This window comes from Macaca fascicularis, chromosome 19, assembly GCF_037993035.2.
Source record: "Macaca fascicularis isolate 582-1 chromosome 19, T2T-MFA8v1.1".
Taxonomy (NCBI): Eukaryota; Metazoa; Chordata; class Mammalia; order Primates; family Cercopithecidae; genus Macaca; species Macaca fascicularis.
This window is the reverse complement of record NC_088393.1, coordinates 44,294,421-44,309,822: the sequence shown is the minus strand read 5'-3', so window position 1 is coordinate 44,309,822 and position 15,402 is coordinate 44,294,421. Positions and strand designations below refer to the sequence as shown.

The 15,402-nt window shown below is 41.9% G+C and overlaps 1 protein-coding gene across 1 annotated transcript in view; it reads left to right on the top strand.

The window, feature by feature from the left end:
- Positions 1-15,402, top strand: part of LOC101925277 (uncharacterized) — a 29,099-nt gene continuing 13,697 nt past the window's right edge. Inside the window, exons 1-2 of the mRNA XM_005589032.5 lie at positions 1-97; positions 2,697-2,912. Of these exons, the coding sequence (XP_005589089.4) occupies positions 2,841-2,912 (72 nt within the window). The 5' untranslated portion in view covers positions 1-97; positions 2,697-2,840. The remainder of the gene's footprint in view (positions 98-2,696; positions 2,913-15,402) is intronic.

Sequence of the window (15,402 nt, the reverse complement as noted above, 5' to 3'; positions counted from 1 at the left end):
GCTAGAAGTCGGACCGGAAGTGGAAGCGGTTCTCCAAGGCTTTTTTGCCGCTGGTGTCAGGAGTATTTTCATATCCCAATACCGAGAAATCTTTGAGGTGATTTTGGTTGGTCACGACTGGGGTTTCTGTGGAGCCAGTAATAGGGGGTGTCGAGGTTGCCTGTGGAGTTAGAGATTGTTTTGAGGGTTCGGTGATGGGGTTCTGTGGCGTCCGTTGTTGATTGTGACGGATTTCTCGGGTCATTGATGGGGCTCTTGGGGATGAGTGATTGAGGTTTGGGGGTCAGTGATGGGAGTCTGTCGTCAGTGACAGAGCCTGTAGGGTCAGCTATGGTGATCGGTGAGTACTGTAATCAGCTTGCTTTCTAACCTGAGTTGAAAGTTCAGCGTTTTAATTTTCAGTCCCTTCTTTAATATAAAAATTCTCAAGTTTTGGTGACTCTTTGTATAAAAAATGGTTCAAATCTAAGTGTTTTTTTTTTCTTTGATCCATGAGTTATTTAGAAGTTCCTTTTTTGTTTTAAGTAATGTCTGTTTAATGCTCAAATTGAAAAGTTGCCTTATGACCTAGTTCGTGGACAGTTTTCATGAATGTCACATCTATTACATAAAAACGGTGTACTATGTTCTCTGATTGTATTGTGATAGATATTAATTAAGCATATATTCAAAAAATATATCTGTCTCCTCACAGATTGTCTGCTTAATTAATTAGAGGAAGGTAAAGTAGTCACTCTGGAAAGGTTCTTTGTCCATTTGTCCTTCCTTCTTTTTCTGCTTTATATATGTGAAATTATATTATTAGGAACAATTGTGTGCACTTTATTTATTTATTTATTTATTTATTTATTTATTTATTTTGAGATGGAGTCTCGCTCTGTCGCCCAGGTTGGAGTGCAGTGGCGCGATCTCAGCTCACTGCAACCTCTGCCTAGTAGGTTCAAGCGATTCTCCTGCCTCAGCTTCCAGAGTAGCTGGGATTACAGGCGCGTGCCACCATGCCCAGCTAATTTTTTGTATTTTTTAGCAGAGACGGGGATTCACCATTTTGGCCAGGCTAGTCTCAAACTCCTGACCTCAAGTGATCCACCTGCCTCGGCCTCCCAGAGTGCTGGGATTACGGGCATGAGCCACCGCGCCCGGCCTCTGTGCATTTTTAATACGTTATAGATATGACTAAGTAGCTCAAAATATAACAATTCAAGCTCTACCAACAATTTATAAAATAACTCATTTTCCCAAATGCTTTTTCAGCAATGGATATTGTTGCATTTTAAAAGTTTTTAAAATTTTGAGGGAAAATTATATCTAATTGCTCCGATGCATTTTCCAGTTACTAAAGTTGGCATCTTTTTGGTTAATTGCCATTTGTTTCCTTTTCTGTGAATTTTCATATCTATTGTCCTACTTTTTTTTGTGGTATATTTTAACATAAAATTAGGAAATATCTAATCAAAATTATCTGATTTTTCTGCTATAGCATCTGTGTTTCCTCTTACGTGTAGTAAGATCCCTCCCAGCCCACGACAGTGTTATACACATATATACTTCTAAAATTTATTTCAATAATCTTTGGGATTTCACAAATACACGTAATTAAGTGATCAGTCCTGCTGGCATTTGCTTACAGTGAATAGTGTGTGATGGAGATCTAGTTTGTTTTTTTCCAGGTGGCCGGCCAGTTATATCACTGCCATTTATGCAATGAATGTCTTATGCACACTCATTTGAATACCACTTTTGTCACATACATAGATCAATATTGTCTGGTATATTTATTGTTTTACTTGTTTTTATTACATTGTTTTTATATTGTTTTAATATCTGATAATGCATGGTAATCGCTGATATGTATTGTATGATTTTTGTGTGCCAGGGAGGTGTTGAGCACTCTACAGTATTATCTCATTTAATTTTTGTAACTTTGAGATCAGCATTTTCATCCTCATTTCTGAAATTAAAAGTGAAGAAATGGCTGGGCACGGTGGCTCATGCCTGTAATCTCAGCACTTTGGGAGGCCGAGGTGAGCGGATCATGAGGTCAGGAGATCGAGACCATCCTGGCCAACATGGTGAAACCTCGTCTTTACCAAAAATTAGCTGGGCGTGGTGGCACATGCCTGTAATCCCAGCTACTCGGGAGGCTGAGGCAGGAGAATTGCTTGAACCTGGGAGGTGGAGGTTGTAGTGAGCCGAGATGGCACCACTGCACTCCAGCCTGGCAACAGAGAGCGACTCCGTCTCAAAAAAGAGTGAAGAAACTTCTGTTCTCATAGGTGAAAAGTGGTAGAGCTGCAGTTCAAAAAATCTGCAGTGATGTTACTCTGTCTCTCGTGACTTTTCCCATATTTCACTGTAACTAATACCTATCACAGATTTTGTTAAATTTTATGTTCTCCACAGCGCTGCTTCTCAAAGTGTGGTCCCTGTACTGACAGCATCAGTGTTTCTTGGGCACCAGTTAGAAATGAAACTTCTTGGGTTCTACTTTTGACCTACTGAATCAGAAACTGTGGAGTAGGGCTGAGAATTTTTAACTGTGTTTCATTTAACAGGTCCTCCACGTAACTTGAATGCGTACCTGTTTGAGAACCACTGCTTTGGTTTTTAGCTCAGGGACCTGCACCTTGATGTATCCAGGAAGTGCTTATGTGGTGAATATTAAATGACTAACTATGGGAACATTGTCTTTCCAGATTTCTGGGTGTCTCTGTGGAGCTCCTGGGCCAGATCTTCCTCTAGACTCCAGCCTACCTCTTCAGAGCAGCTCTGCTTGAGTTCACAGATGACTGCCAAGCTTCACACACCCTAGAGGAAAAGGGTTGAGACCCAGTGTGGCCATGCCAGCTCATTGGACCTCATCTCAGAAATCCTCAGCCCTGGCTCCAGAGGATCATGGAAGCTCCTGTGAGGTGAGGAAGAGGAGTCCCAGGGGGTGGAAATTCAGTCCAGGAGTAGAAAGCTCTGATCTGTCACTAGAACCTCATGACTGAGGGAGGCAGCTGGGCCACAGGAAGCAGCTGGACTCTAAGACCTGCTGCTCCTGAAACAAATCTTGATCTTCCTGTTGAGAATGAGCAACACGTGGGTAATGTCTTCATCTCTGGAGGCCACCTGTGTGACAGTGGAGAGGTGCATTGTCAAGAAAAACTGTTGTTTATTTTGTCATCACACTACATTGATCTTTGGGCTGTGGATAGATTTTCCTGGTTAGAAGTCACTTTTCTGTGGGATTTTCAAAGTATTTCTCTGTTTCTTCCGAAACTGCCTCCTCAAACACAAATATTTTCTTTTTCTTTTTTTTTTAATATCTGTTTTTTGGATATTGGTTCTCCTTTTTTTTTTTTCCCTCTACTGTTTTCTGTTTCTTTGCTGCTCTCTTTTTCAGGAAGCTTTGTCACATTTACCTTCCAGCTCTTCTTTTGAGTTTCTCATTACCAGTATCAACATTTTAATTCAACGTTTTAATTTTTAATAACTGTAATTTATTTTCTTTATTTTATTTATTTTTTTTTTGAGACGGAGTCTCGCTCTGTCGCCCAGGCTGGAGTGCAGTGGCATGTGATCTCGGCTCACTGCAAGCTCCGCCTCCCGGGTTCACGCCATTCTCCCGCCTCAGCCTCCCAAGTAGCTGAGACTACAGGCGCCCGCCACCACGCCCGGCTAGTTTTTTTTTTGTATTTTTAGTAGAGACGGGGTTTCACCATGTTAGCCAGGATAGTCTCGATCTCCTGACCTCGTGATCCACCCGCCTCGGCCTCCCAAAGTGCTGGGATTACAGGCTTGAGCCACCGCGCCCGGCCTAACTGTAATTTATTTTCTAAATATTCTTTTTGATTAGCATCTTGTTCTTATTTCATGAGTATAATTTTATTTCTTATACCTCTGGAGATATTGTGATAGTGTATTAGGAAAGTTTAGTTTTTTGAAAGGGAACATATACACTTAGTTCAAAAATATTGTTGGTAAAATGGGAATAATAGTAAAAAATAAAAATTAAAAGCCATTAGAAATATATTTAAAGGCAACACACCCTGAAAAGTGTTATAGGAGGCTGGGCGCAGTGGCTCACACCTGTAATCCCAGCACTTTGGGAGGCCGAGGCGGGCGGATCACCAGGTCAGGAGATCGAGACCATCCTGGCTAACGCGGTGAAACCCCATCTCTACTAAAAAATACAAAAACCTAGCCGGGCAAGGAGACGGGCGCCTGTAGTCCCAGCTACTCAGGAGGCTGAGGCAGGACAATGGCGTGAACCTGGGAGGCGGAGCTTGCAGTGAGCTGAGATCTGGCCGCTGTACTCCAGCCTGGGCGACAGAGCAAGACTCTGTCTCAAAAATAAAAATAAAAAAAAAAAGAAAGTGTTATAGGAAACAAATTCAGGGGAAACATGAATGTGTGGTTGACCTACCTCTGTTCCCCACCTACCCCCATGTTTCTCAACATAAAGGACCAGTTTTATTCTTTTTCTTTGATTGCTTAGTTTTGTAAACAAGTAAAACCAGCTACACATTTTTTTCTATTTCACAAAAGGTGCCATAGTAGACTAAATTTTCACACATTGCTTTTTAAATATTTGTTTGGTAAAATACAGATTATATTATGAACTATGTAGCAGTAGACATTCTTATGTCTTTCTGTTGCATGTATAAGTCATAGTAGAATTTCATTTCAGGGTTTTAGTCACAGATAATAAGAATCTTAGCTGAATTTCACTGAACCTGTACTTCTGTTCTTTTTGGGAAATTTTATAATTGGGTATCTTAATCATTTTTATCTAGAAGATATCTAGAAGATACGAAGGGTAGATTGAAGCAAAAGTTGTAATTGGTAAAGGTATAATTGGCAGTCACTTTTCTTAGGCAGAGTAAGGAGACTTTTACTTTTGTGGTTTGAAGATGATTTCATTTTTGCCTGTGCTCAAGTACAATGACAGAGTGTTCTTGATTTTGTCTTCTACCATGGTGGTTAGAGATTGGTCTTGTTTGCTGTTGGTGTTCCAAGAGATTTTTTTTTTGTTTTTTGTTTTTTTTTTTGAGACGGAGTCTTGCTCTGTCGCCCAGGCTGGAGTGCAGTGGCCGGATCTCAGCTCACTGCAAGCTCCCCCTCCCGGGTTCACGTCATTCTCCTGCCTCAGCCTCCCGAGCAGCTGGGACTACAGGCGCCCGCCACCTTGCCCGGCTAGTTTTTTTGTATTTTTTAGTAGAGACGGGGTTTCACCGGGTTAGCCAGGATGGTCTCGATCTCCTGACCTCGTGATCCACCCGTCTCAGCCTCCCAAAGTGCTGGGATTACAGGCTTGAGCCACCGCGCCCGGCCCCAAGAGATTATTTTTGTGTAGCGCCATGGAGAACACCATGAGTTAGCTGGCCCCTGCCAGGCTAGCTTCTAGCAAAACTGAGGTTTAACTGATAGTGCCAGGCTAACTCTCAGCGGTCAGGGGCTGCTTTTATCCTCATTTAAAAATAAAGGAATGAGCCAAAAGAAAGCTAGGGATGCAATTTAGGAATAGGTCAAAAGGAATGAGGAATTTAAGGTGAAAATCACTTAAAGTGATGAAGAGGATGGTTCATACTTACAAAAGGAATAATATACAAATAAAAGTTATCAAAGTAATAATGTATCTTAAGTTACATTAAGTAAAAATGAACAGAAATCATTAAATATGCCGGGCGCGGTGGCTCAAGCCTGTAATCCCAGCACTTTGGGAGGCCGAGACGGGCGAATCACGAGGTCAGGAGATCGAGACCATCCTGGCTAACACAGTGAAACCCCGTCTCTACTAAAAAATACAAAAAACTAGCCGGGCGATGTGGTGGGCGCCTGTAGTCCCAGCTACTCGGGAGGCTGAGGCAGGAGAATGGCGTAAACCCGGGAGGCAGAGCTTGCAGTGAGCTGAGATCCGGCCATTGCACTCCAGCCTGGGCGACAGAGCAAGACTCCGTCTCAAAAAAAAAAAAAAAAAAAAGAAATCATTAAATATACTATTGGCCATTTTAGTACACTACTCTAAAGGCAGACAAATAGAAATCATCATACTGATTGTTTTCTTTCTTTCTTTTTTTTTTTTTTTTTCTTTTGATGGAGTCTTGCTCTGTTGCCAGGCTGGAGTGCAGTGGCGCAATCTCAGCTCACTGCAACCTAGGCCTCCCAGGTTCAAGCGATTCCCCTGCCTCAGCCTCCCAAGTACCTGGGACTACAGGTGTGCACCACCATGCCCAGCTAATTTTTTGTATTTTAGTAGAGATGGGGTTTCACTGTTTTAGCCAGGATGGTCTCCATCTCCTGACCTCATGATCCACGCACCTCGGCCTCCCAAAGTGCTGGGATTACAGTTATGAGCCACCATGCCTAACCTTGATTCTGTTTTCTAAGAGCATTAAATTAGAAATAAAAAGTAAGGCCTGGGGCAGTGGCTCACGCCTGTAACTCCAGCACTTCGGGAAGCCGAGGTGGGTGGATCACGAGGTCAGGAGTTTGAGACCGGCCTGGCCAACATGGTGAAACTCATCTCTACTAAAGGTACAAAAAATTATCCGGGTATGGTTCCATGCACCAGTAATCCCAGCTACTTGGGAGGCTGAGGCAGGAGAATTGCTTGAACCCAGGAGGCAGAGGTTGCAGTGAGCCGAGATTGTGCCACTGCACTCCAGCCCAGGCGACAGAGTGAGACCCCGTGTCAAAAAACAAATGAACAAACAAACGAAAAAAAAAAGCCATTTGGATAAAGTAGTGCATTTTAAAGTTTGTGTGGTAAGCTGGGTGTGGTGGCTCATGCCTGTAATCCCAGCACTTTGGGAGGCTGAAGTGGGTGAATTGCTTGAGCTCATGAGTGCGAGACCAGCCTGGGCAGCATGGTAAACCCCGTCTCTACAAAATACAAAAATTAGCCAAGTGTGGTGGTGCAGGCCTGTAGTCCCAGCTACTTGGGAGGCTGACATGGGAGGATCGATTGAGCCTGGGAGGTGGAGATTGCAGTGAGCTAAGATCATGCCGCTGTACTCCAGTCTAGGTGACACAGTGAGACCCTGTCTTATAAATAAATAAACTAAGTTTGTGTGCCAAGGCTAACCTGTGGATAGAGGGGAAAAACTATAGATTTAATTGCTTCTTTTCGGAATCCTGGACGTTTGGGGAAAAAAAAAGAAACCTAAGGTATGAGTTTGACAGAAACACAAGTTGCTTCTATGTGTTAACAATCAAGAAAAAGGAGTAAATATCTACATAATCAAAGACTGGGTGGCTGGGCACAGTGGCTCACACCTGTAATCCCAGCACTTTGGGAGGCCAAGGTGGGTGGATCATGAGGTCAGGAGACCGAGACCATCCTAGCCAACATGGTGAAACTCCGTCTCTACTACAAAAATTAGCCAGGTGTGGTGGTGCACGCCTGTAGTCCCAGCTACTCAGGAGGCTGAGGCAGGAGAATATCTTGAACCCAGGAGGCAGAGATTGTAGTGAGCCGAGATCACTCCCCTACACTCCAACCTGGGCGACACAGCAAGAGCGAGACTCCGTCTCAAAAGAAAAAAAAGACTGAGCCAGCATGGTGGCTCACACTTTGGGAGGCTGAGGTGGGTGGATCTCTTGAGGCCAAGAGTTCGAGACCAGCCTAGCCAACATGGCAAAACCCTATCTCTACTAAAAATATAAAAATTAGTGGGGTATACCGCAGTGCAGGTCTGCAATCCCACGTACTTGGGAGGCTGAGGCAGGAGAATCACTTGAATCTGGGAGGCGGAGGTTGTAGTGAGCCGAGATCTACCACTGCATTCCAGCCTGGAAGACAGAGTTAGACTAAAAAAAAAAAAGAATGTAACAAAACAGGAGAAACAGTTACTTCCATATCTAAGATTCAGACAATCATAAATGAATATTATATAAAGTCATGCCAAAAATATGAAAGTATAAACAAAAGGATAAAAGTTTACAAAAAATAGATATAATTGGTAGGAATAAATGGTTCAAAGTCCTTGAAGAAATTAAAATGTTGATTCAGCATTTCCAACACAGTAAAAAATAATGGAAAGGTCATGCGTTTTTACAGTTGGTTATTATGCTGAAGTTTTGGGTAAAGAATAATAGCTAAAATTATTCTCAACCTTGCTTTTGGTTTTTGTTTTATTTTGTTTACAGTGTTAACCTTGATGCCTGAAAGAACTGGAAATTATGAAGATAGATTCAGAAGTCAAATATGTTAACTAACTGCATTGAAGAGTAGAAGAAAACAATAGCCTAGTAGGTTTTTACTGGGACTAGTGAAACAACTGCTATTTTCTCAGCAACCCACTCCAAAGTCAAAGTCAGAACTAAAATTGTAAAATATCTCAAAAACAATAAAAATGCTATCTATATATCAGAAGCTCTGGTATATAGCAAAACTGTACTAAAATAATTTAGCAAAATAATTTATCTCATGCAAATGAATAAAAAAATCTAAATGAAAAAGATGAATTTCTTTTTTCTTTTTTCTTTTTTTTTTTTTTGAGAGATAGTCTTGCTCTGTAGTCAGGCTAGAGTGCAGTGAGGCGATCTTGGCTCACTGCAACCTCCGCCTCCTGGGTTCAAGCAATTCTCCTGCCTCAGCCTCCCAAGTAGCTGGGGCCAAAGGCGCGCACCACCATGCCCAGCTAATTTTTTTTTTTGAGACTGAGTCTCAGTCTGTTGCCGAGGCTGGAGTGCAGTGGCAGGATCTTAGCTCACTGCAAGTTCTGCCTCCTGGGTTCACGCCATTCTCCTGCCTCAGCCACCCAAGTAGCTGGGACTACAGGCGCCCACCACTGCACTTGGCTAATGTTGTGTATTTTCAGTAGAGACGGGGTTTCACCATGTTAGTCAGGATGGTCTCGATCTGCTGACCTCGAGATCCACCCACCTTGGCCTCCCAAAGTGCTGGGATTACAGGCGTGAGCCACCGCGCCAGGTTTGTTTTTTGTAATTTTTTTTAGTAGAGATGGGGTTTCACCATGTTGGCCAGGATGGTCTCGACTTCGACCTCATGATCCACCTGCCTAGGCCTCCCAAAGTGCTGGGATTACAGATGTGAGCCACCGCGCCTGGCTGAAAAGGATGAATTTCTAGAACACTACCCCACCAAATCTTTAATTACCATTTACCACATTTTACTTCTAGGTTTTAAGATTTTCATTTTTTAACTTTACTTTTGGCCAGGTGTGGTGGCTTACGCTTGTAATTCCAGTGCTTTGGGAGACTGAGGCGGGAGGATTGCTTGAGCCCATGAGTTTGAGACCAGCCTGCACAACATAGTGAGACCCTGTCTCTACAACTAAAACCAAAATTAACTGAGTGTGGTGGCAGTACGCCTGTGATCCCTGCTACTTGGGAGGCTGAGATTGGAGGACTGTGTGAGCCTGTCAAGGCTGCAGTGAGCCACGACATTGCCACTACATCCAGCCTAGATGACAGTGTCTTGAAAACAAAAACAAAAACAAAAAACTTTACTTTTAATAAGATTAGGATTGCAGCACTGGAGAAATTTACTTTTAGAGAGATTATTACGGGTATTTTTTTGTTTGTTTTTTGTTTAGTTTTGGGATTGTTGCATAGGCACTTGAAAAAAATTTGATAGCTTATCAATAAGATATATAGCTATGAGGTTTTTATAGTAGTACTCATTTTTTTCTACTTTGTCTCATGGAACTGAGAGAAATTATTTAAAGTTTCCCACCACAAATGTATTTCTTTCTATATTTTCCTATAGGTTTTTTCTTTTCTTTTTCTTTTTCTTTTTTTTTTTTTGAGATGGAGTCTTGCTCTGTTGCCCAGGCTGGAGTGCAGTGGTGCAATCTCGGCTCACTGCAAGCTCCGCCTCCCGGGTTCACGCCATTCTCCTGCCTCAGCCTCCCGAGTAGCTGGGACTACAGGCGCCTGCCACGAGGCCGGCTAATTTTTGTGTTTTTAGTAGAGACGGAGTTTCACTGTGGTAGCCAGGATGGTTTTATCTCCTGATGTCGTGGTCCGCCCGCCTCGGCCTCCCAAAGTGCTGGGATTACAGCCTTTTTCCTATAGTTTTTGTTTATAAATTTTGATGCTATGTAGTTTGGTGCACTGATAGTAAATACAGCATCTGAAACTCATTTCACATTGTGTCCTTGTTTAATATTTTTTCCCCTACAATTCAGCCCTATCTAATATTAAGGTGGAGGCTCTTATTTCTTTTCTGCATTGCATATTGGCAATTCCAGATATGCCTTTGGTCATTTTTTTAATGTCATCCTTTGGAGTTCTTGTGCTTTTTTTTTTTTTTTTTTTCTGGAAAGATGCATTTTATGTCATGCTTCTGATGTTGCTATTTTATAAATCTTTCACTATATACTCTATATTTGTGCTTTGTTTCTGTGTGTCTTCCATGTAATTTGGAATGTTTGGATTTCTTTTTTTTTTTGGTGTGTGTCATCTTTATAACGTTAACTTCTTGAACTAAATATTTGAATCTACTCTTTAAGACAGTATTTATTAAATTTGTATTATGAATAATGATAACAGTTCTATAGTGCCACTTCAAGTATTCTTTTGTTCATTGGATGTTTTTATTAAACTCCTTTTATTTTTTTTTTTCTATTTTTCTTTTAAAAAAAACTTTATTTCCATCTCATGTTGCTTACTTGTCTTAATCTGCTCTTTGCCACCTTTTGTTTTTGCAGGGTCTTTTTATTTTTTTTTAGGGAGACTTTTATTTTTGTGTTGCCTTTTTTTTTTTTTACTGAGTTCTGTTCATTTATTTTTCAGAAATTTATATCACTATCTTCTTAGTCTGTTTTTCCATAAGTAGTTAATTGTTTTAGTGAATTCCTTGAATTCATGGAGGATATGATTTCTTCTGTTGTATGTCAATTTATTTCTAGTGTAATCCTCTTAATCTCCTCTTTTTTTTTACTCATAGCATCTTTGTACGTCAGATGTTTATTATCTTTGAATGAGGAGATTTCTTCCTGACAAACTGTTTGTGTAAGATCATTTGGTGAGGTGTCAAAACTCCATTCCAGGCTAACATGACATTGTCTTGATTCCCCATTACATTTTTTGATGACATGAGTTTTGGGGTCTGGGGGTTCAGTGTGTGTAGGGTATGAATATGCAAGTGTGTGATGAAGAGAAGATTAGAGCATGCATATTCATTTCAGGTATATAGGAAACTTTTTGTTTTAACTTTTAAGTGTATAGGTACAAGGGCAGGTTTGTTACATAGGTTAACTTGTATCATGGGGGTTTATTGTATAGACTTTCATCACGCGGGTATTAAGCCTAGTACCAATTAGTTATTTTTTCTGATCCTTTTCCTCCTTTCACCCTCCACCTTCCAAAAGGCCCCAGTGTGTGTTGTTCCCCTCTTTGTGTCCATGTGTTCTCATCATTTAGCTCCCACTTATAAGTGAGAACATGTGGTATTTGGTTTCTGTTCCTGTGTTAGTTTGCTAAGGATTATCACCTCCAGCTCCATCCACGTTCCTGCAAAATACATGATCTCATTCTCTTTTATGGCTGCATAGTATTCCATGGTGTATATATATACACTACATTTTCTTTATCCAGTTTATCACTGATGGGCATTTAGGTTGATTCTGTGTCTTTGCTGTTGTGAATACTGCTGCAGAGAACATGTGTGGGTATGTGTCTTTATAATACAATGATTTATATTCCTTTGGGTATATACCCAGTGACAGGATTGCTGGGTCAAATGGTATTTCTGTCTTTAGGTCTTTGAGGAGTCACCACACTGTCTTCCACAAGGCCTGAACTAATTTACACTCCCACCAACAGTGTATAAGCCTTCCTTTTAATAAATGGAGATGTTCTAAGCCTCATAAACAGAATCAACACACATCACAAAGAAACAAATTGTGATCTATGAAAACAATTAAATGAATAAATTTTAAAAGTGGCTTTTAAGAATCATACTTTTAGGCTGGGTGTGGTGGCTAACGCCTGTAATCCCATCACTTTGGGAGGCCCAGATGGGTGGATGACCTGAGGTCAGGAGTTCAAGACCAGCCTTGCCAACATGGTGAAACGCCATCTCAACTAAAAATAGAAAAATTAGCCAGGCATAGTGGCTGGCGCCTGTAGTCCCAGCTATTCTGGAGGCTGAGGCAGGAGAATCGCTTGAACCTGGGAGGCAGGGGTTGCAGTGAGCCGAGACTGCACCACTGCACTGCAGCCTGGGTGACAGAGCGAGACTCCATCTCAAAAAAAAATAATAATACTTTCAGATATTAATGATCACAAGTATCTTTAATACATTTCTCTCTCCAAGTTCTTCCTTTGTGCTCATGCCCTCTCCTGAATTCAGAGACCTGCTCATACATATGACTTTTTCTTTCTTAGAAAAAAGTGAGCCAGAGGAAAAATGTTACTAAGAAAGTCAAAAGGAAGATATTTATATTGAATATTCATGAAGCGAAAGTGGATAATCGTAAAGGTTTTTATCTTTGTCATCTTCACATTGAGCAGACTGAGGAGTAGGAGGAAAAGGAAGGTTTGGTTTTGCAGGCTCAGGTGGCAGACGTGGAAGAGGTGGAGAAGGTGGAAGGGGAGGCAGGAGAGGCATGCACACTGTGTAACTTTTATTGAAAAAAATTCATGTGTCTGTGGACTTGCGCAGTTCAAACCTGTGTTGTTTCAGGGTCAACTACAATTTATATTCTCTCTCATCAATTGTGCAATGAGTCTCTGATCTTCCAGTCTTGTCTATTCCCAAATGTTATGTATGTTTTGAAAATAATCTTTCTTTAAGTAATATATATATTTCAATTTTTTATTTTGAAATTATTATAGATACATAAGGAGTTAGAAAATACAGTACAAAGAGTTCCCCCATAAATTCCAGTTTATTGTGGTACATGATACTTTTTACTGATTCTTTTTTTTTTTTTTTTTTTTGAGACGGAGTCTCGCGCTGTCACCCAGGCTGGAGTGCAGTGGCCGGATCTCAGCTCACTGCAAGCTCCGCCACCCGGGTTCACGCCATTCTCCTGCCTCCGCCTCCCGAGTAGCTGGGACTACAGGCGTCCGCCACCTCGGCCGGCTAGTTTTTTGTATTTTTTAGTAGAGACGGGGTTTCACCGTGTTAACCAGGATGGTCTCGATCTCCTGACCTCGTGATCCGCCCGTCTCGGCCTCCCAAAGTGCTGGGATTACAGGCTTGAGCCACCGCGCCCGGCCCCTTTTTACTGATTCTTGAATTCAATTTGCTGACATTTTGTTGGGAATGTTTGTATTTAAATTCATGAGAGATATTAGGTTTTTTTTGTGTGTGTGTGTGTGTGGTTTTTTTGTTGTTGTTGTTGTTGTTACTGTGTTTGTCTGATTTTGACATTGGAGTGATACCAGACTTAAGAATATTAGTTTGGGGCTGGGCACGGTGGCTCACGCCTATAATCTCAGCACTTCGGGAGGCCGAGGCAGGCGGATCACGAGGTCAGGAGATTGAGACCATCCTGGCTAACATGGTGAAACCCCATCTCTACTACAAATACAAAAAATTAGCTGAGCGTGGTGGTGGGCGCCTGTAGTCCCAGCTACTCCGGAGGCTGAGGCAGGAGAATGGCATGAACCTGGGAGGCGGAACTTGCAGTGAACCGAGTTTGCACCACTGCACTTCAGCCTGGGCGACAGAGCAAGACTCCGTCTTAAAAAAACAAAAACAAAAACAAACAAAAAACCATACACACACACACACACACACACACACACACACACACACACACACACACACACATATATTAGTTTGGAAGTGTTTCTTCTCTTTTCTGGAAGAGATTATGTAAAAATGACACATTCTTCTTTATAAGTTCGATAAATTCTCTGGTAAAAGCTGGGTATGCTGGCATGTGCCTGTAGACTCAGCTACTCAGGAGGCTGAGGCAGGAGGATCGCTTGAGCCCAGGAGTTCGAGGCTGCAGTGAGCTATGGTCACACCACTGCTCTTCAGCCTGGATGACAGAGCAAGATCGTGTCCCAAAAAGAAAAAATAAATAAAATTGAAAAGAATAAAAAAAAGAAGAGGCCGGGCGCGGTGGCTCGCGCCTGTAATCCCAGCACTTTGGGAGGCCGAGACGGGCGGATCACGAGGTCAGGAGATCGAGACCATCCTGGCTAACACGGTGAAACCCCGTCTCTACTAAAAAATACAAAAAACTAGCCGGGCGAAGTGGCGGGTGCCTGTAGTCCCAGCTACTCGGGAGGCTGAGGCAGGAGAATGGCGTGAACCCGAGAGGAGGAGCTTGCAGTGAGCTGAGATCCGGCCACCGCACTCCAGCCTGGGGGACAGAGCAAGACTCCGTCTCAAAAAAAAAAAAAAAAAAGAATAAAAAAAAGAAGAATTATCTGGCAAAACTATCTGGCTTAGAGATTTCTTTTTCAGGAACGTTTAAATTATAAATTTAACTTAATGTAATGGTTATAAGATGTTCATCTTATCCATTTTCAAAGGTTTGAGTTTTGGTAGTTTGTGATGTTTGAGGAATTGGCTTATTTATTCTAAGTTATTGGATTTTTTAGCTTGGAGTGTTTGTTTTTCTCATTGTATTTTGTTTTATTTATTTATTTAGTTAGTTAGTTAGTTAGTTAGTTAGTTTTTTGAGACAGAGTCTCTCTGTGTCGCCCAGGCTGGAGTGCAGTGGCGCGACCTCGGCTCACTGCAAGCTCTGCCTCCCAGGTTCACGCCATTCTCCTGCCTTAGCCTCCCCAGTAACTGGGACTACAGGCATCCGCCATCACACCTGGCTAATTATTTGTATTTTTTTTTTAGTAGAGACGGGGTTTCACTGTGTTAGCCAGGATGGTCTCCATCTCCTGACCTTGTGATCCACCCACCTCGGCCTCCCAAAGTGCTGGGATTACAGACTTGAGCCACTACACCCAGCCTTCTCATTGTATTTTAAATGGTTGCTACATCTATAAAGATATTTACTGTTTTATTACTAATATTGATGTCTTTTTATCTTTGCCGGTCTGGTTGACTAATAGACCAATCAATGAATTTGTCGGTTTTATTATCTGTTTTGTGTTACAATGATTTTTCTATCTTTTGTTTTCAGTTTTATTGATTTCTACTTTTTATTATTTAGTTCCTTCTGCTTGCTTTTGAGTTCTTTTGCTCTTCTTTTTCTAGTTTATTATTTATTTATTTATTTTTGAGACAGGGTCTGGCTCTGGTGCCCAGGTTGGAGTGCAGTGGCGCCATCTCGGCTCACTGCATCCTCTGCCCTCCCAGGCTCAAGTGATTCTCCTGCCTCAGCCTCCTAAATAGCTGGGACCACAAGCGCGCACTCCTACACCTGGCTAATTTTTGTATTATTGATCGACATGGGGTTTTGCCATGTTTCCCAGGCTGATCTTGAACTCCTGGGCTCAAGCAATCCTCCCACTTCGGCCTCCCAA